The 25,328-nt window shown below is 44.2% G+C and overlaps 1 protein-coding gene across 1 annotated transcript in view; it reads left to right on the forward strand.

The window, feature by feature from the left end:
• The window catches only part of NUP210L (nucleoporin 210 like), a 307,190-nt gene that overhangs the window by 103,537 nt on the left and 178,325 nt on the right, over window positions 1-25,328 (forward strand). Inside the window, exons 18-19 of the mRNA XM_086945518.1 lie at window positions 12,891-12,979; window positions 14,161-14,265. Of these exons, the coding sequence (XP_086801644.1) occupies window positions 12,891-12,979; window positions 14,161-14,265 (194 nt within the window). The remainder of the gene's footprint in view (window positions 1-12,890; window positions 12,980-14,160; window positions 14,266-25,328) is intronic.

Below are 25,328 nucleotides of genomic sequence, written 5' to 3' on the forward strand. Positions count from 1 at the left end.
AATTCTTCCCTCTCAATGCAGTCTACCCTACTGAATCGGTATTCTATCTAGGTACTCGCGAATGTCCTCCAACGCCACCCCTGCATCCCTGGAATATAACTGATGGTAGAAAAGCCTAAAGGCCTCCTAAATACCTGCAGAATCGGTAATAACCCTCCTGCTACCATCATAGATTTTGGAAATCTCACCCGCTGAGACTTTTTGCCTAGTTCTAACCGCAAGCATATTCCCCACCCGCTCACTAAATTCATAGCTCTGTTCTTTTTTAGCCATATATATCTCAGCTGCTTTTTTGGCATAGTGATTCCCTACTTCCGCCTTTTTTTATGGCTAACTGCACTAATAGTTCATCAAGTGCTTCACCCAAGTTAATCCCCATCACTAATGCTTCCTCATGCCTGGCCAGCCCTTGCCTTCTTTCGGCTTCCCTGAATCGCTCCTCTTTCTGCCGACACAGGCTGTAGCTCAATGTCTCCTCTCTCACAGCTGCCTTGAATGTATCCTAGACAATTCAAACCCTGGAAGATCCTCGATTATACTCCCAAAACTCCCTAATTCACCCCTTCATATATGAAATATAATCGGGATCATATAATAACCTCTGTTCAAAGGTCCATCCTACATTTTTTTTTCCAGCATAGTAAAATTGACATTCAACACTAATGGTTGTGATCTGAGTTAGTAGGGTGATGTTTCTCGATCCCTGCATGGGAGATACACTGTTTAGACATAAAAAAAATAATCCAGGCAGGAAACAGCCTTGTGTGGCGCAGAAAAAAAAGTACTACCTGCATTCTGGGGTTTCAGGTAGGACCATGCATCAATGAATCCGTTATTGAAGATTAAGTTGGTCAAGGCGCAGTAAAGGCTGAAAACCTCTTAACTGACCTAATTGTTTTACAAGTTATGGACTAAATCTCATCAATTCACATAGGATGCATCATGAGAAAAAATTAATCAAAATAGCGTGTTGTTCTTTAGTTTTCTATTTATTTTCATTTTCATGATTTAAGATAGGAGAACATTTTTATAACATTTTTCATATTTTAAGACAAAAACAAATAAATACGGTGCCAAAGTTCATTGTTATTAGTGACAGGTTAAATACGAACCCCACAGAAAAAAAAAAACCTATAAAAGTGCTATCAATCTATCCATCAATCATACAAACTCATTCACTCTCAAACTTACATACTCACACTGGTGACAAAGGTGCATAAGAAACAACCTATAGACAAACAGTACATCTGAGATCCCAATTGATCTTTGCAGTCAAATATCCATTTTTCTTTCGTTTTATAACATCCAGTTCATAGATTGTTTGGTTGTTAACTTCTTTTTCCTTTTTGTTGTCTTTATATAAGGGTCTCATGTGTATTGGTCAAGGCGCAGCCCACCTTCCTTTTTTCCCCTGTGTATTTACTAAGCGGGTCCCCACTGATAATAATCGGGGCAGGCCGTGTTGCCAAACTAGAATCCAAACACTCCATTATCTCGGCATCATCACATGTGGAGCCATATACTGAACAAAGTGTAAATTTAAAATGGTTTAACGAGCATTCAACCAGCACCCACCGCCCCCATTGATCAGCAGACTTTCTGAGCACACTCACATCATTCCTCCGAGTTAAAATTGCCACCCCGTGAGTTTGTGAGCCCTGCGTCGTGTGAACCAATAGTTTAAAGTCAAGCTGTTCTAATATACGTGCTCTGAAACCCTCAATATGTGTTTCCTGAATACTCACAAAGTCCACTTGTAGGGATTTTAGCCAAATTGCTGCCTTATTTCTCTTGGCCTGATCATTAAGGCCACAGATATTAACTGTCAAAAACAGTAGAGTCATGTTCCAAGATTCTGAACACCATTACCATTACCGTCACTACCACTACCACTGATCCTATTTACAGTAACTCTTTTGCATTCCAGGTCCATGTTTATCCCCTGAATCGCTTTATCGAACCAGCTGCAGTTCATTTGAGACCAACTATGCTCTCCCTCACAAAGTCTTGCCCTCCAAAGTACCCCTTGCTGTGCTGATTGCTTGCATACCCTCACCTCATCCTCCCCCCAAAACTACCCTCCACCCCCACACCCCCCCCCCAACCTCCCATACAGGCAACTAGGTCAATCATGACCTAGATATGACCGCTGAGACTCCTTCCACATCAGCGCTTGCCTCCTCCCAAGAGACCCCATAACCCCACAAACCATGCCCAACATAGCCCTTCAGCCCCTCACCCATGCAGTGACATACGAAAGAAATAGCTAGCCTAAAAAAATAATAATCCTCTGATCAAATTTAAATATCTCTAGATATAATAATGCCAGTTTACAGCAGGTCTCGATCCATTTCAACATCCAATCCGACACAGCAAATCTCAGTCCTTTCCAGTGGCCCGCCTTTCAAAAGTATTGCAAAGGGATGTACCTGCTCTTAGATCTGTAACTTCTGTAAGAAAATCTTGAGCCTTAATTTCTGATAAAAACATCCTGACTCTTCCCTTGTAAATGACCTTAAGCCGTGCAGGAAAAGGCAGAAAAGCTTCAAAGCCTGCAGTTTGAAAGGGGGTAATTAGTTGGCGCAGCCTCCATCTCCGCTCGACTGTCGTGTGGCAAAAATCCGGTTGAGCGAAGAATGTGTGCCCCTCAAATGATCTTTTAGAGTCCGGTCTGGCCCAATCCATAATTGCCTGTCTTAGCAAGAAATTGCCAACAAAGATCAGCAGGGCTCTAGGCTGGCCCCCTTGATTTTTGGACTGGGCTTTTTTAAACATTGGAAATTGATGCACGCGTTGTATTTCTGTTTCCCAGTTCCATTGCGCCAGTTCTGGGAAGGCACCCCTTAAAAGTTTCACAGCAAAGGTCAGGGCATTATCTCCTTCAATTCCCTCCTCCATTCCGGGGAAGGCGAATATTATTAAGGCGCTGCCGATTTTCAAAATCTTCCTGCTTCCAGTCTATATCACAAGCTTGTTTCTCTTGGGCAGCTTTGAAGATCTGGATTTTCTCGACCTCCTCCTCAACAGCTGCAGTGCGATTTTCTACATGAGCGATTCGATCTGCCATGTCCGAACATAATTTTTTCGTCTTCCTAATAGCCCCTTGAAGCTTCTTGGTAGCGAGCTGAGATCTTTTACTCTCCTGCCTACCCTCCCCCTGCATTGTTTTTGGAGTCGTATATAATAATTTCAGTGTCGGCGTAGGCATAATGCTGCTGTCCCCGCCTCTAACTCCACCACCAAGCCCTTCAGGGCTATTACTATTCCATGCTATTAAAGTGGTTGCTGAATGATCCCATTCCAGCTGCCTAGTTGCTGAATCTAAGGATCTGCCTTTAGCCCTAGCTCTCCACCTTGAACTCTCGGGTTTACTATGAAGTCTTTGTAATGTATCTGGAGATTCTTCACCACCAGAGGTCTCCTACTCGCTAGCCTGAGATGTATCAGTGTCGTCATTTAAAGAAAAAAACGTATCCCCCTCTGGGGAAAGCAGAGAGGCACTAACCCAGGTCAAGACAGGCCCTTGATTATGTGCCGGGTTGCATGCAATATCATCCTGATTCTTACTAGTCTCCAGGCTCTGAGAGGGATTGGAATACGTTGCCAATTGCTGCACACCTGGAGCCTCATCACTAGTATCCAGTGCTAAAAGTACTGTTGATTTACCACTAACAGTAGGTTCAGTTGGAGTATTTCAAGGGTGATGAAGCCGAACTTCTTTGAAACTGCGTTGAAGGGAATGAAGTGTCTAAAGGCAGGTTACCTGTTAAGGCTGTCTATCATCCATCCAACACGAATTAGAGCTCTTGCATGGACTTTCATATTAAGCCTTCGGCTTCTGATCTATCTTATTAGCTCAGAATTCTCAGGGCAATGCTCTATCCTTGGATTGTACATTCCACCCGCATTATGCATGCCTCCAGTCGCTATAGTGCAAAAGTTGGCTAGAAGATTACTTAAAAAATATGTGTAATCTTGATTACTCTGGTTTGAGCATGGTACCTGAGGTACCCATATCTGCTCCTGGTAACTTGCTGCTGTTTTTGTTATATTTACAACAAGGGGTGGTGAGGGACAGAGTCTCTGAATTAAGCAGAAAGCTCTCACCCAGTCAAGAGATCAGGGCTAGATCCAACACCGTTTTTTAGCTCACTGCACCATCCCAGTTTCAGAACCTGGCTGTATGCAAACTAGTCTGACCCTGGCCCAGTGCATCATGGGAACAGGGCAGACCAAACTACAAAAGCCAATTCTTACACTGGGAAGGAAACAAGCTGCCGGGGACCGGTTTCTGGCATTACAGCCGTCTTCGGCCCGGTTTGCTTGAATCCTGATGGTGCAATGAGCAAGGGACTCATGTCTGAGTATACCCTTCCACGCTTAGGGTGGACAAAAATATTTACAACAAGGGGTGGTGAGGGACAGAGTCTCTGAATTAAGCAGAAAGCTCTCACCCAGTCAAGAGATCATGGCTAGATCCAACACCGTTTTTTAGCTCACTGCACCATCCCAGTTTCAGAACCTGGCTGTATGCAAACTAGTCTGACCCTGGCCCAGTGCATCATGGGAACAGGGCAGACCAAACTACAAAAGCCAATTCTTACACTGGGAAGGAAACAAGCTCCCTGGATGGTGCAGTGAGCTAAAAAACGGTGTTGGATCTAGCCCTGATCTCTTGACTGTGTGAGAGCTTTCTGCTTAATTCAGAGACTCTGTCCCTCACCACCCCTTGTTGTAAAAAGCTGTTTTTGTTATAACATGTTTTATTGAATTTTGGAATAAGAATGAAAAGTAGACATTCACAAACATTATCCGACAATTCAAGGAAATTCATAACATCATACCCACTTTACTTCTGTGGACCATTCCCTCCACTCGCCATGTCGGAGTATAGTACAAATCATTTTATAAAAGAGAAGCTGTGGGTTTCTCCTTGCTGGGACAACAGCTCTCGAGAACCTGCTCTCCTCTTTGGTCCTTTCCAATATTCAACAACTGACCGCGATGGGGCGCAGGCCGGCTACAGGGAACAAGTTGGCCCGCTGAATCAAAGTATCCTAAATCTGGGTTGCAGAGCATTGTGTGGGTTCCAAACCACGCGGTAGAGGAGATGTGTTGATTTTCTCCACGCAGCAGCTGCGATGCCTCAGTTCCTAGATTAGGTGGTGTTAGGATGCGACTTCCTGCTGCATAAATTTCGAGGCTTTAGACACCCGGGCTTGCGATGCAAAGATTAGGGTCGAGGGTGCGTTGTGAAGTCAAGGCGATACCTCGATTCCGATGAGCAATGAGGTTGCGATGTGCAGTGTCTTTGAGGCTACCGTTGATTGAATGTGAAGACCTAGCGCCAGAGTTATGCAGCCCTTTAAGTTGGTACAGGACACAACCTATTCAGGTGTAAGTGAAGTTGGTTCCTGCTCCTCCCTTCCATTCTCCCAGGATGGCCCATCAAGTCACTCCTAAGCTCCCATTCTGTGTGGCTGTCTGCGGGGGAGGGGGCACAAGACTCACCTGTCTCTCACCTTCCTCAGACAAGTGATCAGAGACATTTGACAGGCATCAAATGGCTATAGTAAGAAAATGCCAACTTGCTAAGAGTAACTGCAAAACGGGTGAGCTCTGCACACCGTGCTGTTTGCACTGCTAGTAATGAGGGTACTGACCTCTCAAAGTAAACCTGATTCACCACTTTTAACCAAGTAATCCACAGTAATCTATATTAATCAACAACTTTAATCAATAGTTCATCCATCTTTGTTGTAATCACTCCGGAGACAGCGGTAATAATTTAGAATGTTTTCATTTTATTTTGCATTTTCAAATGTCATTTGCTGCCATCCAAGCTTAAACAAAGACACGTGCTTGTAACATTCCATAAGCCGGTATTGTCAAAACATCCCAATGCATTTCGAACAAACTTCTTCGTCAGGGTTACTGAAAGTAAATCAGAAAAAGCTACATGAACAAACTTTCTCCTGCTTTAATGTTAAGTCACAGCGACTGAAAACCGCATCAACTTATCATCCCTCAACCCCCCTACTGAATCCCCTTCTGTTTTTGCTAGAAAAACAAAACTCATTAAAAAACATTTCCTCCCCAGCCCTTCCTTACCTCCCATTCCCCACGTGAAAACCGATGTTTGCTTCCTTAAAAAACCCAAACGTGCTGCCTCCCATTCATAGAGCCCGTCTAAGAGTGGCATTTTCACAATTGCAATTTCAAATACGACTTCACCATAAGTTGTGATTTTAAATTGTGATTCCGGAGACACCAGTCTTGGAGGTCTTAGCTCTTCCCAATTGGAACGTACACTTACAAAATGTAATAACGTAATCCCAATGATATCCTACGGGAGAAATAGACCTTGTATTATTGAAAAAACACTCTAGAGTTTTTCACTACCAAGACATGTATGACTTAACATTGCGCCCTGCCCTCTGGGTTAGACGCGGTCTACCGTAGGAATGACTTGTATGTATAAAAGGGGAAGGTTTGGGTCTGGAAAAAGGGTTGTTTTGCCAGGTGACATAGCAAAACAAAATATTTACAACTTACCAAGAATTCATCAGCTGGGCTGCTCTCCCTGCCGGCCACGCCCACCCGCCCACGGATAAAGGTGTCCTTCGCTTCCTACCTGGTGGGACCTCTGAAACCACACGCCTGCTATCGAGCAACAGGAGCCCTTCAAAGCGTAGACCGGATACAACGCCAGTAACTCGCCGGACCCTGCAGCGCGGCTGCCCAGGAGGGGGCCGCTGATCTTCCTGCAAGGGGCTGCAAGGGGCTGGTGTCTCACGACCGGCAGGGCTGCGAGCACAGGCAGGGACTCCGTGGACCAGGAGTCCCTGCGCGCCCAATCGACATCAGCTGGGCTGCTCTCCCTGCCGGCCACGCCCGCGGGAGCGCGCCGGGAGAAGCCCGAGGACAATCAAGGATGGGACGGGCTACCCCCTTAACGCTCAATCGTTGGCAACCGACTTTTCCTTTCCCTGCCACTACCTCCAAGGATCCCTCTACTAATTCTACTAACCTCAAGCCGGATTAGATATCGCCTCTTGTCAAACAGATCCCTGAACAATCATGCCTTCGGACCATGCAAAACCCAGGAATATCACCGTAAACACATCGAGGGGGCCAGTAACAGGAACCACCGATCAATTTTGCAAGAGAGTCACAATTGTTCTAGAAAAAGAAATAGCGGACACTGAAAAGCGCCTATCGATGGACTTGCTAACCGGTAAGCGCTCCTCCTTAGGTCTGATAGGGAATGCCCGCTCTCCGCATCTGATCGACTCTGATTCTCAGTCCTCCGTTATTCCCTCCTCTAACATTAACTCACTTTCACTTTTGGGAAACGATGCAAGGGATACAATGACTCACCCACTTAGAAGCGAACTAGAAACAGAACAAGAACCTGTTCCTGAAATAATCCTAGTCAGTCCCAATGCATCTAGATTATCTAGTTCCCCAAATCTCTCCATTTCCCCCCCACCTCCTTCAGATCAAACAAACAATCATACCAAGAAACGAAAGCGACAATCTTCTCCTACTGTTTCCAATACAATCACTACTTTGAATACAACCCCTCCTCCGTCAATACCCCTCCTCCTTACTAGCACGGCGCAGAATACCCGCACCACGACAGGATTACTTCCTGAAATGGAGGCGGAGCTTCTCTCCAGAATTGAGGTAATAGTGAAGGCTCTCATGCTCCCTCTTCTGGAGAGAACAAGACTAATGAGCTCCCATTTAGAAAAACTGGGTAAACAACTAGAAGAAAACACTGCGGCCATTCTCAAATTATCCTCACAACCACACAAACACCCATCATACAACCCTACAGGCCAAAACGCACCTCTACCGGCCCAACCATCGACCAGCAGTGCGTCCCTGAAACCAGGAACCACACAAGGGAAAAAAGCGGTAGCAAAAACCATAAAAGAAACAACAAAAAAAGATAGCCCAAAACCACTGAACAGTAACCTAGTAAAAGATGGGGTAAAATCAACCGTAGAGGGCAAAAACATGACAGGGAAGAACTCTACAGAAAGCACACTCCCCGTTTCTAACACCAACTCTAACCCCCCAACGAACCCAAAAACAACTACTGAGTTGGGCGAACAGTTATCACAGCGCCCACATAGACCCAGACGTAGGATAGTGGATTTACCCCCTGAATCTGCACCTTACACAATTGTAATGGCAGGAGTTCCAGAACTAGCAGAAGGGGATAGAGAATCATACCACGCGCTAAAAAATAAAACCATCTACTGGTTAACGCAGAAAAGACCCCTCCCTGCTCACGTCAACGGGGTAATCCTATCGGTCAGGCGGGCTGTTTGGGTGGGGTCCAGGCCGAAAGACAAAAGAGGGGACGTCATAATCATCAATTTCAAGGATCACAAGGCAGTAAGAACCATAGGTGATTGGTATGAGAGTACAGGAGGGGACAACATCACAACACATTACGTTAGCTACTTCTACCCTCGGGAATTAATTAACAAGCCACCTCACCATCGCACCAGTAGGCAGCACCCTGAGTGGAAACAACTAGGCTATCAATTCACCCAGAATCAGTTTTTAAATCAACATCAACATCCACCTTATCACCATCCCTACCAAAACAACCCGTTTAACAACAATTATCATCTGATCCCCTCAGGCTACAACATACCTACATTTAACCCCTTCTCAGCCCTGAGCGGCTTAGATGGAATAGATTGACTTGCCAGCAACCAATCCTCACCCGCAGAACCCTTCATGACAAAAGAGAATACCCCCCTTACAGCTCTTGACACTCCAATTGAAACCTGTAGTAACATAAGCCAATCTCAATCTACCCTATCGTATGGAACAAGTCTGAGGTAGCAGAAAGACTCTATTATACAAACCGAAACAAATGCGAGGCCCATCAGAATAAACAGGGAACCTATTCCAGAGCCAGATACGGTTACAATCCAAACAGAAGTTGGACCAAATAAAGGACAGATCCTCACCAGGAGAACAGAAAATATCCAGATAATGTTCTGGAATGTTGCGGGCCTCCGTGAAAAAATGGTGGATGGAACTTTACTAGACTTTGTCAAAGACTGTCAAGTAGTGGCCCTTCAGGAAACATGGCTTACGAAGGAAATGCACCTTGTGGGATACAAAACCTATTCCTCGGCAGGGATCGCAGGAACGCATGGAAGAGCCAAAGGAGGGCTGGCAATTTACATATCTAATACTATACCAGGCTTGGAAGCGACCGTACTTAGCTCAGAACCCAACTTCCAAATCTTAAAGCTGGTTTTTAAGACAAAAAGGACTGTAATTCTTGTTAACCTATATGATAATGCAGGGGAAAATGACAGGCTAAAAATGCTGGGGGCCCTTTCCAAGAAACTATCTAGTGGCGCAAGACTAAGACCAGGACTGGAACCCGCAAGCATCATATGGGGAGGTGACTTTAATCACCATCCGTGTACGATGTCAAATTGCGAACTCTGCGGGACCGGAGGTGAATCAGAAGGCCAGATAATCCACTTTAGTCATTCAGTGGTGGGCGATATATTAAATGAAACACTGTCGAGGTTGGATCTACTAGTATTAAATCAAATTGACCCCTTAACCGGGAAACTGGATCCCACCTACCTTGGCAGGGGTCACGAAACAACTGTCGACTACATCCTTACGACAGCATCGCTAGTAAATAGGACTGCAAATTTTAAAACTAAAATTAACACCCTGAGTGACCACTCGGCCTTAGTTTTTGATCTATCTTTAGATCAAGTTCAGCCAATAGCCCAGACTATAATGTCTACCCTCGCCCAAAATAACTTATAGCTTAAAAAAACTAATGGCTATACCTTGGGGTGGGGAAAGATTGACCCAATTGAGCTGACACATAAAGTGGTAACCGAAGCAGAATCTGCCATATCTAACTGCTTGGACCTTGAGGCTAGTGATGAGAATGTATTATCCCACTTTAAAGAAATATTAGCTAAAGTAAATGAATGCCTTACCAAGGAGCAAAAGGGGCCTAAGCAAATTAAGAAAAAGGGTTGGTTTAGCCCAGGTTGCACGGCTGCCCATAAACAACTAAAGAGAGCCCTGTCAAAGACAACAAGAAACCAGGAGGAGATTAGGATCCTGAGGAAACAATACAGGCTAGCGTGTAGAGCACGTAAAGAGGAACAAAAAAATGCCCTATGGGATCAGCTGCACGAAAGTTCACTCAATAGAGACAGTGATCTGTTTTGGAAGGTGGTAAAAGCACCATTCCTGAATGACACAGATGACCATCCTAGCATAGATGTGGCCATAGAGGGACAAACCTGGATCAATCACTTTGCTAAGATCTTTGGACAAATCCAGCCTGTAGTCCCTATAGATAAAAGACACCGCCTAAATCAGGATGAAGTATATCCAATCCCACTGGAAATCCAATTATATGAAGTTATCATGGCAGTAAACGCTAGCAAGAGTGGAAAAGCGCCAGGCCCTGATGGGGTTCCGGTCGATTTCTTTAAATTCAAAATAGACCTGTGGGCGCCCATCATAACTAGGGTCTTTAATGCAACAATGCATCAAGGTTTACTTAACTCTTGGTCACAATCTATACTAGTACCCATCTTTAAAAAGGGTAATAGAGAGGAGGTGACTTGTTATCGGCCTATTTCCCTTCTCGATTCACTGGGAAAAGTATTGGGAAGAGTAATACTCCAGCGTCTGCAGGAGTGGGCAGAGGATACCGGGCCTGTCTCGGACATCCAGTACGGCTTCCGAGAGGGACTTGGAACAACAGAGCAAGCCCTGAACCTGGCCCTTTTGCTGGGAAAATACGTGTCGGCAAAACGCGGGAAGGTCTACATGGTTTATGTCGACCTTTCCGCGGCTTTCGACTGCGTATCCCATGCAAAACTGTGGGTGTTGCTGTCCGATATGGGAATAGACGAGGCCTTGGTGACTTTTCTTAGGAAACTCTACTCGAACGCCTCCTCCCGGGTGCGTTTCGGAGCAAGGGGCGAATTGTCGGAACCATTTTCTGTGGAGCGTGGGGTCAGGCAGGGGTGCCTTCTCGCCCCCTTCTTCTTCTCCCTCTACACAAACGGTCTCGAGGCGGAAATGCTGAGGGGGAGTCTGGACCTGCCTCGAGTGAACAAGAGACTGGTGCCCGCGCTCCTGTACGCAGATGACGCGGTGCTTTTAGCACGCACCCCACGAGAGCTCCAAAAATCCCTGAACACCTATGCTAAATTTATGAGCGACCTAGACCTCCACATAAATATAAAAAAAACTTATGTGATGGTGGCGGGACAAGCCAGGAAACGGGGAAAAGCTATCTTCCTAAATAATGAAAAGCTGGAAACCACCTCCCAGTACCCCTATTTAGGAATTGTGATAGATGAGAAGCTCACCTGGAGAGCAGCCATAGAAGCGCGCAAACACCAACTACTACGCTCTATCGCTGCCCTAACGAAATTTGCCCAAAAACTGGGGAAAAAACCACCGGTAGAACTACTGAAGATATATAGAGCCAAGTGCCATTCCATGGCTCTATACGGGGCGGGCCTATGGGGACACAAAAATGTAAATGCCCTGCAGGTAGCAGAAAACACTTTCCTGAGATTCTTGCTTGCGGTCCCAAAAAGAGCCTCCACCTATGCTTGTCATGCAGAACTGGAACTCCCATATATTGAAGATCTGGCCAAAGTTGAACCAGTACTCCTTTGGCGCAGAATATGGATCTCTACAAAAAACACACTTACCAAAGCCATAATCATGGACTGTATGACCCTAGACAGGGCCGAAAAAATACCCTGGCTCACATATGTTAAGAAACTCTTTGCAGACCTGGGAATGCCGAAGTACTATCACAATCCTGAAACTATCGCCGAAATAGCAAAAAAAGAACTAAAGGTAAAAGCACTGAGCTATTTCGAAGAGCTTCGCATTACTGTGGAGATCAGAAAACAATCAGTACAGCACTCCGTAGCAGTTATGTCCACCCTGGAAATGGAACCCTATCTAACATACGTAAACTCGCAGTTTGAACGTTTCTTATTAACGAGATTTAGGTTGAACATTTTCCACAGGGTGGTAGCATTCCCTAAAAGAAACAGCTGGGATGAATGTTTAACTCTTTGCCCTTGCGACGAACTATCAGAACAGTCAACAATGCACACTGTTTTGTTTTGTACTTTCTATTCTGCTCATCGCAAACTTTGGCTAATTCCTCTGCTTCGATCTTCACATTTTAGAAGTTGTCGCCCTGCTATGCTTTGGCTACAATTCTTAAATTCACCGTACGTGTGTAAAGTTGTTAGCACCTTTTTAAAATGCATTTTTAAGGATAGGCTGAACCTTGAAAACAATAACCTCTAAAATCATTTTGATAAGTCAATGATGATCCCTTACCAAACTGAATTTTTTAATGTGTATTTGCTAAAATTTTCTAAAATGTTTGTACACTTTTATGGTTCTCTTTGTAAAAATGAAACCGAATAAAGATTTTTACTACTTACCAAGAATTCAGCTTCAGAGTATTGTGAAAGAACTGCAACAGCACATTCAAATGCTGTAAAGATATTTTCACAAACATAAGCTATTATTCTTTTTAATATTTCCTTCAAATAGTTCCTATTTTCTTAATATTGTAAAACCACAAAGCTATCTTAAGTTCTACCTAAGATGCTCATCTTGTTTTGGGCTGTAGTTTAGGTTTGAAACAACAGCGTACCTGAGGGAGTTTTAACGTACTTGCTGAGCAGCCTGTAGCTGTTGCTGGCATCTGTAATATACACGAACCTGTGATGTGTATAAGAAAGGTCCAATGAGTGCATGTAGGGTAATGCTTCCTAAAGGCATGTTTTTAGAATGTGTGATTATACTTTGTGCTCTGTTCGTAGGTCATCGGATCCTGCATGTGGACCACAAGAAAGGATCACTGTTGGTCACCGTCACCTCTGTGGGATATGTGGACGGAGTCATCCCTCAAGTGAGTGAGAGATGGGCCTTTTCTTAGTGTGGATTGTTGAGATGTGTGTGGGTATAGATAAGTGTGTGATTGTGGTACAAGTGTGGCTGCAGGGATCATAATAACTACCAGGAAGAGTGTGAATGAGGGGAGAGTGTGACCACAGGAATTAGTGTGGCTACAGAGAAGTGGGCGCGTTTGGGAACACAGGGCATGTTTGAGTACAAGGAAAAGTTGTTTTACAAGTAAAGTTGTGAGGGCTGTTAGAGATGACCACAGGGACAATTATGATCACAAGCAAGTGTTTATTCTGTGGGCAAATGTGAGTGCTCTGCAAGAGTAACCAGTTGAAGGGTGTCCCACAGCGATGAATCTTGACTCCTAAAAGAGCGAAAGCACAGTGATACGTCTTACTGCCCAAAGACCACATAAATTAGTATTACTATTATAATAGTAGGACTGCTATAGTGTGAACACAGGGAAAAGCTGAAGAGTGTAGTGCCTTTATGAGTGTGCACACAATCGTGATTGTGACTGCTCAGAGAATGAATGTGACCTTAGGGATGAGCTGACCTCCTAGAAGAGTGTGACAACCCGGCTAACAGTTGAATCTCAGGGAATATGCATCTATAGGGACAAGTGTGGCTGCTTAAAGAGAGTGATTCCAGAGACAAATGTGACTGTAGAAAAGTGTGACTGAAACAAAACTATTACCTTGAAAAGTATGACAAGTTGAATAGGTGTCTGCTAGAGGGTGCATGACTGTGACACTAGTGTGTGCACAGAGGCAAATTTTACTTGGTGACTGCAGCATCACTGACTCGCACAGGGAGTGCAAAGCACTGGCTTCAGCATCACTGACACACAAGGAGCAGTTACAGGAGACTGCATCATCTGCAGAAAGGAAGCACAGAGTTGATGCTGGCACATCAATTACAGAAAGAGAAAACAGTGATCAGTGACCCCTATAACAAATGTATTAAGGCAGCCAGTACAGACTTTCACTTCATGGTCCTAGTGCATATATGATAAGCTGGTCTGAATTTGCAGTTTGTGGTAATGAATCAGGTTTTGCCCGCTGACTGTGGATGGAAGGAGGAAACAGGTAATCTTTGGGTTGGCAACTGTCATATCTTTTTTCTCACAATCTTTGGTTCAGCTGCGATTTGTGAATCAAAACCTTCCTTTAATTTGCCCTCCAGGAATGGTACCAGAATCCCATGACTGCGACAGTGGAGGTGTTACTTGTGGATGATGTCAGCGTGGTACCATCGAAAGCCACTATATTCAATCACCCAGAACTGAAGGTACATAGGGGGTCTGCAGAGCTCTTTTAAGGCGGCATTTGGAGCCAAATACGTGCAACAGATCTTTAAGGGAATTACGGAAGATATCAGAAAAAGATGGACCGGGTACCTTCACTGATAGAAATTGGCTGACATCAGGCTTCGCCTTATTTTGGCTGAGACCTTGACAGAGCTCGTTTGTTCATGCACTCCTAATGTCTGGTTGTATGTCAGTATGCGCAGCACATGGAGCAAGTAGTTCCCTAATTTCTGGGCAAGCAGTGAGATGAGGCGTGCAACAACCAATTTCAAACTATACAAGAGGACTGCTCACATTCGGTGAGCCAGAGTATTTCGAGATGTGTGCGTGTGTGTATGCATGTCTGTGCATGGTTCTGTGTCTGGATCCTACAGCTCACACAGTTTTATTTGCCTGATCCTGATCAATATGGATTATTCCCACTAAACCAGTGGTGCATAGTAGACAGTGATGGGGAGATCTCGCTCACACTTTGCAGACACGTTCTTTCATGTGACCCTAACCACATGGAAAGGTAATCCACAATAATAGTGCCCTTGTGTCAGTGTTTATCCTTCGTTCAAGCTCAAAACAGCTTCCACCATGCACTGTATTTTTAATAGTATTAGGTAAGGTCAATCCTTATTGCCACACTAATAATTGGTAATAAATTAGTCTGCCCACACAGTTATTGGGTATTTATATTTCATTCTTTTACTAAACTGTTAAAACCATTACAATTTACAAGACTCATTTTTATCATACTTGAATATGCCTGTTAACAGTGTGGAAGACAAAGGGATGTAGCTTTATTACATTTTCAGTGCCCAAAACATGTCTTAAATAATGCAGTATTCTCTGTTAATCAGGAGTTTGCTGGCTGCCTTTGGTGGGGTTATTTTATAAACCTCCCACGTTTGCTTTATACTTGGATATCTAGTCATATATAGTCTTCAAGGTACATATATGTGGATGTAAGTACAGTAAATCTATATCTACCTAAATATACTTAAGTAATGATATTGTTGCAGTCACTATTCTGGATGCACTATTTTTTTATCTCAGTATTTCTATTATATACTAGAAAAGCCTCCTCAAGCTTCAGCTCCATCCCATTATTTCACACCAATTGCGTGACAGATGGCGTTTAGTTAGCTCCAGTCTCAACACATAGTGCTTGCTTCACAGGCGCACCACAAATTCTCGTTGGCACTAGAATGTTTCTGAGTGAAACCACGCATTGTGTTCTGAAAAATAATACATTTGAACTTAGGCAAGTGACGGAACTGCCTGACCAGCCTTGTCCCTCTTACCCTCCCCCCAAAAGTGTCCTTATCCATTACAACTGTACAAAAGGGGGTGGTAATGGACGGAGCATCTGAACCAATCAAACACTCACACCCAGTCAAAAGATCTGGGTTTAATCCATCACCGTTCTTTAGCCCACTCTGCCACCCCAGTTCAGACATGACTATATGCAAATCAGTCTGACCCTGTGCCTCATGGGAACAGTCCAGCCCGAACTGCCAAACCATGCCTTCCCTGGACCGGAAACAAGCTTCCGAGGACCGGTTTCTGGCATTCCAGCCGTCTTCAGCCCAGCTTGCTTGAATCCAGTGGCAAAGTGAGCAAGGGACTCACGTCTGAGCATACCCTGCCACACTTATGGCGGCCAAAAGCGGTACAAAAGGGGGTGGTAATGGACGGAGCATCTGAACCAATCAAACACTCACACCCAGTCAAAAGTGCCATGTCTGAACTGGGGTGGCTGAGTGAGCTCAAGAATGAGTGTTTGATTGGCTCAAACGCTCCGTCCATCATCCCCTTTTGTATCGCCTTATCCATTACAACACCTATAGTCAACCCTTCACCTTGTGTAAGGGCCGGGCTAGTGCATTGTACTGTTAAGGGACGTGTGACAGGTTGAGGCGGGTCGATGGAAGGGCACGGTGACTAGATTGTGGTATATAAGGTTTTATTTTACCAACAGTCTTTTTCTTTTTCAAAGTGAATCTTTCCATGGCCAATATTGCGGGGTCCGTGGTTGCTGTCTCTTCAGGTGGTCTTCTGGGGCCTTGGTGAAGGGAGGTGGGGTCGCTAGCAGGATATTCTTCGTGAGGCTCTCCACCGTGGTACATAAGAGAGAGGAAGAGACACTCCGGTCAGGTACAACTGTCCTAGGTTATTACTCCCACTATAGGAAACCCTGGGTGTGAGGGACCACCAGTGCCTGAGTGTATACACAATTTCTATATTTACAGCAAGAACATCGAGGTAGAGGTGAGGGAAAGTGAGGGTAGGGTGGGGAGGGGTTACACAAGTGAATACTACACTATTTGCAATATTTTACAAAAACGCTCTCAGTATTGCAGTTGGTAGCTTTTAACCTCGACTCTTAGCGTTCTTAGTGTTGCAGTCGGAGCTTTACACACCAGCTCTAAGCGTTCTCTGTACTGCTGTCTCTCCCCGCCTCCCCACCCAGCCCGACACGTGCTGACGCACCTGGCTGAGCCACACTCCTCCTCTTCTGAGTGTGGCTGGGCGATGCACGGGAACGGTGGCCTCCAGGCACAGGAACTTCTGTCTTCGGTTCTTCGGCACCTCCGGACCTCTCCTTCTCTCGCGGACCTTCTCCTCCTCGCAGCTTCACCGGCTCTCCTCTGCATACAACTCTCTCGTTGGTGACGTCACACGCCAATGGTGTTTCTTCCGTCTTTTTCTCCAATCCGGGATCACCTACGTCATCAGGAGGCGTGTCCTCGCTGTCCACTTCGATGTAATTAAAGGGACCATCCTCGTTCTCATTGTTCCATAATTCACCCCCGTCTGCTATCCAGTCGCTCTGCTTGGGGTGTAAAGAGCACTCGAGTGAGCGACTCGCTCTGGCCTACAACCCCCTCTCCTGGCTTAGGCTCATTATTACACTCTTCCCTCCCCGGCTTCAAGGGTGAGCAATTTCCTTAGGGTCGTTTTCAATGTGCGGTTATACCTTTCCACCAGACCATCGGTCTGGGGATGGTATGCTGATGTATGTATTTGTTTTATGTCTAACATTTTACAAACTTCTTTCATGAGCTTGGAAACGAACGGAGTTCCCTGATCCGTTAATACTTCTCTGGGGAATCCCACCCTGGAGAATAATTCAACAAACTTCTCTGCGATGTTTTTGGTAGTGGGTGCCCTTAGAGGAAAAACCTCGGGAAAGTGAGTGGCATAGTCAATTATCACTAATGCATAGGTATGTCCTTTCGAAGATCTAGGGAGGGGACCTATAAGGTCCATCCATACTCTTTCGAACGGTTGTCCGATAATGGGCCAAGGCTGTAGGGGTACGGCTGGTGGTGTGCATAGATTTAGTTTCTGACACACCTCACAGGTACGACAGTATTCAGTGGCTTCTTTGTAAATCCCTGGCCAGTAAAACCATTTCACTATGTTCTGTATGGTTTTCTCGGATCCAGAATGACCTGCTGTAAGATGAGTGTGGGCATAAAAGAGTATTTGGTCTCTGAATACTTTCGGAACAAGTAGCTGACGTCCCTCCCCTACTTTTTTATCCCTATATAGCAGACCATTCTCTATGATAAACCTGGGATAAGGACTGCTCGTAGTGTTCTGAGAAGCGTGTGCCAGTTCCCAGGCATTAAATAATGTGTTGTCATTAGCCTGGGCAAAACGGAAATTACGATCTAAAGCCCACGGTTCTGCAGCTATGAAAGCTGTTTTAGGGGTGTCTTTCTCCTTCTCTGTCTTCCTCGCTTCTGTCTGAAATAGAGCCAGGAAGTCAGGATTGTCTACCCCTAATATCAGATCCTCGGGCAGTGACTCTACCGCACCCACCCTTACAGTACAAGGGGGCCTTCCCGAAGGGTGTATGATCAACTTAGCTAAGGGATATGGTTTTACGTCTCTGTGTATGCATCTTATGTGTACTATGGTTTCGGGGAGTATCTGAGAAGAGTGAACTAAAGCTTTCTGTATGACCGATTGACGGCACCCTGAGTCTAACAACGCTTTGACCCATTTATGATTAACCAAAACACGTAGGTAGAAGGAGGGACCCATCTCCGCTGTGTACATCACCGCCCGAGGCGCATAGCCCACTTCCATGGGTTATTTGTCTGTTTTTTTGGGGGGCACAGACGGGCAATGTGTCCCCAGTCATGGGTACCTCCATTTTGATTGGTTTTGGTCTGGGAGGGTCAACGCTCCCTTTGACCTTTCTATCTCCTTTTGCTAAAGGTGTAGTTTTTAAAACTTTTTCTACGTCCCAGGGCAGGGCTCTAGGTTGAGCTCTTGAAAAGGTAGAGGCCATTTCAATAGCCTGGGCTGGGGTTAGACCCGAGTGCTGCTTGAGCCATCTTTGTGTCCCATAGGGAAGTGCTTCCATGAATTGTTCTAGATATATACATTCCATTATTTCTTGCTTGCTCTTGCCTTCAGGTTGTATCCATTTATCTGCTGCAGCCTTCAATCTGAAATACAATGTCTTTGGATTCTCCTCAGGAATTCCTTTCTCTTTTCTGAACCTGACCCTGTAGGCTTCAGCGTCTAGGCCGAGGTGGTCTAGTATGATGGTTTTTATTTCTTGATATGGTGTTACCCCGGTGGCATTCGCTACCTGGTAGGCAGCTTGTGCCTCATAATAATGGGGGCAAAAATCTGCGCGGCCATAGTATTCTTAAACACCTCTCGGTCGACTTGAGCTGAGGACATTTGGCGCTCAAAGGCCCACTCCAGTTTCTCCTGCCCTTTAATCAAATGCTGGATAAGTTGATCCATTTCTGGGGAAGGATTTGAAGGGGGAAATCCCACTTCTGACACCAGTTGTGGCGGGGTCGATGGAAGGGCACGGAGACTAGATCGTGGTATGTTAGGTTATATTTTACCAAGAGTCTTTTTCTTTCTCAAAGTGAGTCTTTCCCTGGCCAATATTGCGTGGTCCGTGGTTGCTGTCTCTTCAGGTGGTCTTCTGGCGCCTTGGTGAAGGGAGGTGGGGTCGCTAGCAGGATATTCTTCGTGAGGATCTCCACCGTGGTACATAAGAGAGAGGAAGAGACACTCCGGTCAGGTACAACTGTCCAAGGTTATTACTCCCACTATAGGAAACCCGGGGTGTGAGGGACCACCAGTGCCTGAGTGTATACACAATTTCTATATATACAGCAAGAACATTGTGGTAGAGGTGAGGGAAAGTGAGGGTAGCGTGGGGAGGGGTTACACAAGTGAATACTGGACTATTTACAATATTTTACAAAAACGCTCTCCGTATTGCAGTCGGTAGCTTTTAACCTCGACTCTTAGCGTTCTTAGTGTTGCAGTCGGGAGCTTTACACACCCGCTCTAAGCGTTCTCTGTCCTGCACTCAGGAGCTTTAACTGCCGTCTCCCCCCTCCTCCCCACCCAGCCTGACACGCGCTGCACCTGGCTGAGCCACACTCCTCTCTGAGTGTGGCTGGGCGATGCACGGGAACAGTGGCCTCCAGGCACAGTGACCTCTGTCTTTGGTTCTTCGGCACCTCTCCTTCTCTCGCGGACCTTCTCCTCCTCGCAGCTTCGCCGGCTCTCCTCTGCACACAACTCTCTCGTCGGTGACGTCACACGCCAATGGTGTTTCTTCCGTCTTTTCCTCCAATCCGGGATCTCCTACGTCATCAGGAGGCGTGTCCTTGCTGTCCACTTCGATGTAATTAAAGGGACCATCCTCGTTCTCTTTGTTCCATAATTCACCCCCGTCTGCTATCCAGTCGCTCTGCTTGGGGTGTAAAGAGGGAAGAGCACTCGAGTGAGCGACCCACCACTCGCTCTGGGCTACAACCCCCTCTCCTGGCTTAGGCTCATTATTACACTGGTGCACTGATGTCACAGTCACAATTACAGGGCTCACATCCAGGCTGCCGATAGGTTCCCCAGACATCCTTTTGCATTTCGTAGCCACACAGAAGAGACTAGGAAAGTTACCCACTGCCATGGTAGCATCATGCATGACCACTGGGCACTCATCAGCTACATCTGAGAGTACGTGTTTTTCCTAAATCATGTAGCAGTTTGGTTGACGACTGCTGATCTGACGAGTTTGCCTAGGAGCTGGGTTGGGAAATTGGTAAATATCCAGCTATTTCTTTTTTTGTGGATGGATTAGTGCCACAGTCTGGAACAGGGAAGCTGCCCCTGGCTAAGTAGTTGTTTGCAATAGCTGTGGCAAGGTTGGCACCAGTTGAATGAGCACAATAAGTGCTTGAATAACTGAAATGGTAAGGCTTTTGTTAAGGGTCTTACACACTTGATTCTTGATCATGGTACCTAGTTGTTGGGGAGCCCAGTTTGTCTTGAAGAGTCTTATGTGATTTACCCTATAAGAAAGTAGGCAATCTGTTTATAGAAGTGCAAGGCTACCTATATGATGGTGTGAGACTATTTACAGTGTTTTTATTAGCGGTGCAAGAGAGCCTGTTTATAAATGCTGATAACTATTACTGAGAATTTGGAGAAGACCTGGTATTTATCTTATATGAACACATATGATTCTTTTTTATATCTAAAAGCAAGGAGGTGTGATCTGTTCTTAAGACATGTTAGGGATATAGTTTATAAAAGGATAAAGAAGCCATCTAAAGATACAATGAAGTAGAATGTTTATTTAATCCAAGCGCAATTATCTCCTTTGTCGCATATTTGATTTTTGTGCACTCCATAGTAAGAAGCTTAGATGAAAAAAAGCTGTTAGTTAAGAAATACTGTCTTCCCTGTTGACAGGGCGTAGAGGAGATTCATGTATTTATGTAAAGATATTATTGCAGTAGGAACCTTGCTAGGAAACAGAGCCCTGAACTATGGACAGAGCCCTGAACTATGGATGAGAGCCCGTGCCATATGCCAGGAGACAGATAATGAGTAACTTCCTATTGTGTGGGAGGATAGTCTTCATTGGCGAGATGAGTATTTGGCATCTTCCTGAGAGAGGAGAGACCGAGCATTCTTTTTTTATGTGCTTGTCAACACATACTACTTTACAGTAGCCCAAACATGTTTGCATTCATTCACACACATGGTGGCGCACACACATTCACATGCAGAGAGACCTCATTCAAGAGTTCTTTGCAGGGAAGCCAGTAAGGGTTAATTAATATCTGTCTTTATATTTGGACCGTGCAGATCGACGCTCATCCATAATGGATTGAAGATTTTGCTCTTTCTGGTGTTCATACACATCCCACATGCCACTTGGGCACTGCTTGGATTAAAACCCTCATTCTGTGTTTCCCTGTATATATGCCCATACACATTCTAGGACTAACTTTCCATAGACATGTGACATGTGACCTGTTTCGAACATTCCTGACTTTCATTAATATATAGCCCAGCCCTGTCCTGGTGTCTTTTGCCGTGAGGTACATACATGACTTACATTTATCTTTTAAGGGATTCCTTCTATTGGATCCATGGTAGTTTACCGATTTTACCAGTAACCCTACTAAAAAATGTGTTCTACTGAAACCCTTTTGGCAAAATGTTCTTGTTTATTTTTAAGTGAACAAAATCTACCTTATTTTTTAAACCATATGCTACATAGTCTTACTTTAATGGACCTTTAATGGAGTTGGCCAGGGACTAACCCACCACACCGATCAGACATTTCCCAACACTACGTATCCACCTTTTTAATTTGTCTGTAGAGTGAAATCTTGTTGACTATTCTAATCTAGCCTCATGGCACAGTGTGAACGCATGTAAGGAGTTATAAAGAATATCTGCTTTAAAGAAGTACCAAATTTGGGAAACTTCTTTGGTAAAATCACTACAGTCAGCGTTTTCACTGATAATACATTTTTACCTGTAACAAATCCGCTGAAATAAAATCCTTTAAGAGCTTGTAGTTTACTCACTGTCAGCCAAATGAACATTAGCCCCAATCCTGACTGTTTTCCTATCCCGTACATACTGTAAACCTAATTCTATTCCAAACCCATTTCCTAACTCTAAATTATAGAGTAACTTCAATTTTAACCCTAACCATTAGTAGAATTTCCACTTTAAACGAACCACACTGAAATGCTGATAAACATGATCGAGCTTATCTTGGACAACAATGTTTTTCTGTTTTAAGAGAAGTGGTACAGACAAAAACAAGGGGTTGCCATGGGCTCCAGATTCTCTCCCTCGTATGCCAACCATGTCATGGGTTGGTTTGAGGAGATGAAAATCTGAGGTCCTATGGGCACCGAATGGAAAGACTCCATCCTTTATTGGGGGAGGTATATTGATGATTGCCTGATGATCTGGACGAGCACCACAAATAAACTTTTGGGCTTTTTTGAATAACTAAACAGCAATGAATACAACATCAAATTTACTTTTGAATTCAGTACGAGGAAAATCACTTTCCTGGATGTAGATTTATATATCTGGGAGAATAAGATTCATAGCAGACTTTTTCGTATTAAAAAAACGCTTGTAACTCATCGCTACATGCATCTAGTGCACATCCTGCACACCAGATAAGGGCCACCCCCTTTGGAGAACTGTTTCGAGCAAGACACAATTGTAGTCCTGATTCCGAATTTTAGGAATGCATGAAATGAATGATGGCACGTTCCAGACAAGGGGTTATGATAAAAACTCACTAGCTAGAGCTGAACAAAGAATACACAAAATAGAGAGAAAAGACACATTTAGAGAGAGCATACTACAGCAGCCAAAAGAGATGAGAAAATATATATGGTGACAAATTTCAACACCTGGTCAGGGGTACTAGTCCGTAATTTGAACAGGCATTGTCATATCTTAAATGCAGATACATCCCTATTTGGTTCTATTACAGACAGACCTGACATCTCCTATCAAAGAGGGGTATCCCTTAGAAATGTACTAAGCCAGAGTTACCCTAGGGTGAGCAAGACCGAGTGTTGGTTGACTCCATGCACAATAGGATTTTATGGATGTGGACATTGTAATATATGTAAGCGGGCATGTGTTAAGAAAACACATTTCAATGGCCCTGGTGACTAAACATATAGGATTATGTCCAATATCAATTGTTACCCAAAATTTGTTGTATACATCATTGATTGCAAATGCAGTAAGAGGTATGTGGGCAGCACCATAATGACCTTACGAGAAAGAATTGGGGAACATATGAGAGCTGTCAAACAGGGGGATATCAGGTACCCCATTGCAGCATATATAGCGCAATGCCCTTCACAGACCAAAAATAGAGACTTTGTATTCTATGGAATTGACTAAACTCTGTGGCACCCTAGAAGGGGGCAACAGGGAATTGACTCTATGCAGACGCGAAGTCTTTTGGATTCTCAGACTACGCAGCACAGAAACCGGGCTCAATCTGGATCAGGAGCTTCATTACTTTCTGGGGAGATAAATGTTTGTTTGTGTGGCATGCATATTTAATTGTTAGAACTTATGATATACCTGGGAGGTTGTGTTGATTACTATTACTGTCATATCTATTGTTAGTACTAGTATTGTGTCAAATATATCAAATTTGGGTTTGCCTTTGATTCGTTAAAAAGTTTGAGGAGATCTTACAATATGGATGTTAGTTTCATCATATATCTTTTAGATATTACATTTTTAATTATTGACAGACTGGATTCTTACTTGATCTGAGATAAAGCATTTGAGGGGAGACTAATACTTTCTGTGACATATTCCAAGATGGCGCCCGCGGAGAGGCTGTTCTATCATTTCAGTGTAAATGCATGACATAGAGGTATAAATAGCCCTGTCTTGTGCAAATATAATTTTTCATGTGTACTTTCTAGCCTATCTATGAAAATATACATTAGGAAGTCCAATACATGAGTTATCAGTGTATACTTAAAGATGGCACCCAGGGTGGAAGGACAGAGTGTGCTGTCCTCTCTCCATGACTATAGCTCCCAGGCCATGGGAGGTATTTAATTGCGGGAACGCTTATGTCCGTGTCTCGTACTCGAGGACATGGCTGGTTGCTTGACAGACGGATCACTTCCCTTAGTGGTAAGACATTAAAGATTGCAGATGCATGTTACAATGCGTATTTGGGAAAGCGGCGTTTTGGAGACATGAGGCAGATGTTACATGCCCATTAGAGAAATCATGTTTAACCAACCTAGTGTGTATTTAGAACACGCTAGAAATATATTTTGTGACTCTGTTTACATACTATAATTCTTAAAATTAGAAAGATTTAGTATGAGTTTGACAATTTTGGTGATATGTGGCTATATACTGACCGAGAACTATATTAAAAAGTCGAATATATTGAGGCATTGCTTTTGAAATTCAGAGTTTGCCTAATTGGATCAAATTAAGTTCCCATACAAGCTTGGAGCTGTAATACTTGCCTCTAACAGCGGATATCGTCTATTGTTCATTGTGGGGTAGAATTATCACCACATGAAAAGTAGGTGATAATGTTATTAGAATTGATGTCTATGCCTTAACTGAGGAGAGTAGGCCTATGTATGACGTGGTAGTTCTGATTATACTTCTGTGTTTCTCGTTGCATAGATTTCTACAGTGGATATTGGAGGTACTTGAGTTATTTTTATGCATGAGATTTGGTCTATAATTGGTTGGTGTTCATTTCACTTTTCCATCCTCTCTTCGCTACTTTTGACCCGTATTAGAGATAAGCAGGCTTCATTACATCGGTCAATTGGTTTGGTTTTAATTGGTGTTTTTTGTGCACTTTCGGTCATTTATTTTCTGCTTTCAAGCGTATCAGAGAGATATATGAGTTTTTGCATCATTGGGATTGTACTCACGTATATGTGTAATCTCCATTAACCAGATGCTGGGATTATAGGGTCCCCTTTTTACATCCTGATTATGAGATTTTCTCTTACTGAATAATTGCTAAACTCTCAGAAATAAGGTTTTAGGGATCCACTCTGTGCTTGCTTGTATATGTGTCTCCAATCTGTGAGTGGAGCAACATCAAGTCATGGGGAGACCTTTAAAGATGGTTTCTGTACACCAGTTTCTGTATGGTGTCACAATGGCCAATTTTTTAATTGTAATTTTTTTTCACTCAGCCTTGAGAAAGTCGCGGGACAAATTC

The sequence above is a fragment of the Lissotriton vulgaris genome, chromosome 12 (assembly GCF_964263255.1).
Source record: "Lissotriton vulgaris chromosome 12, aLisVul1.2, whole genome shotgun sequence".
NCBI lineage: Eukaryota > Metazoa > Chordata > Amphibia > Caudata > Salamandridae > Lissotriton > Lissotriton vulgaris.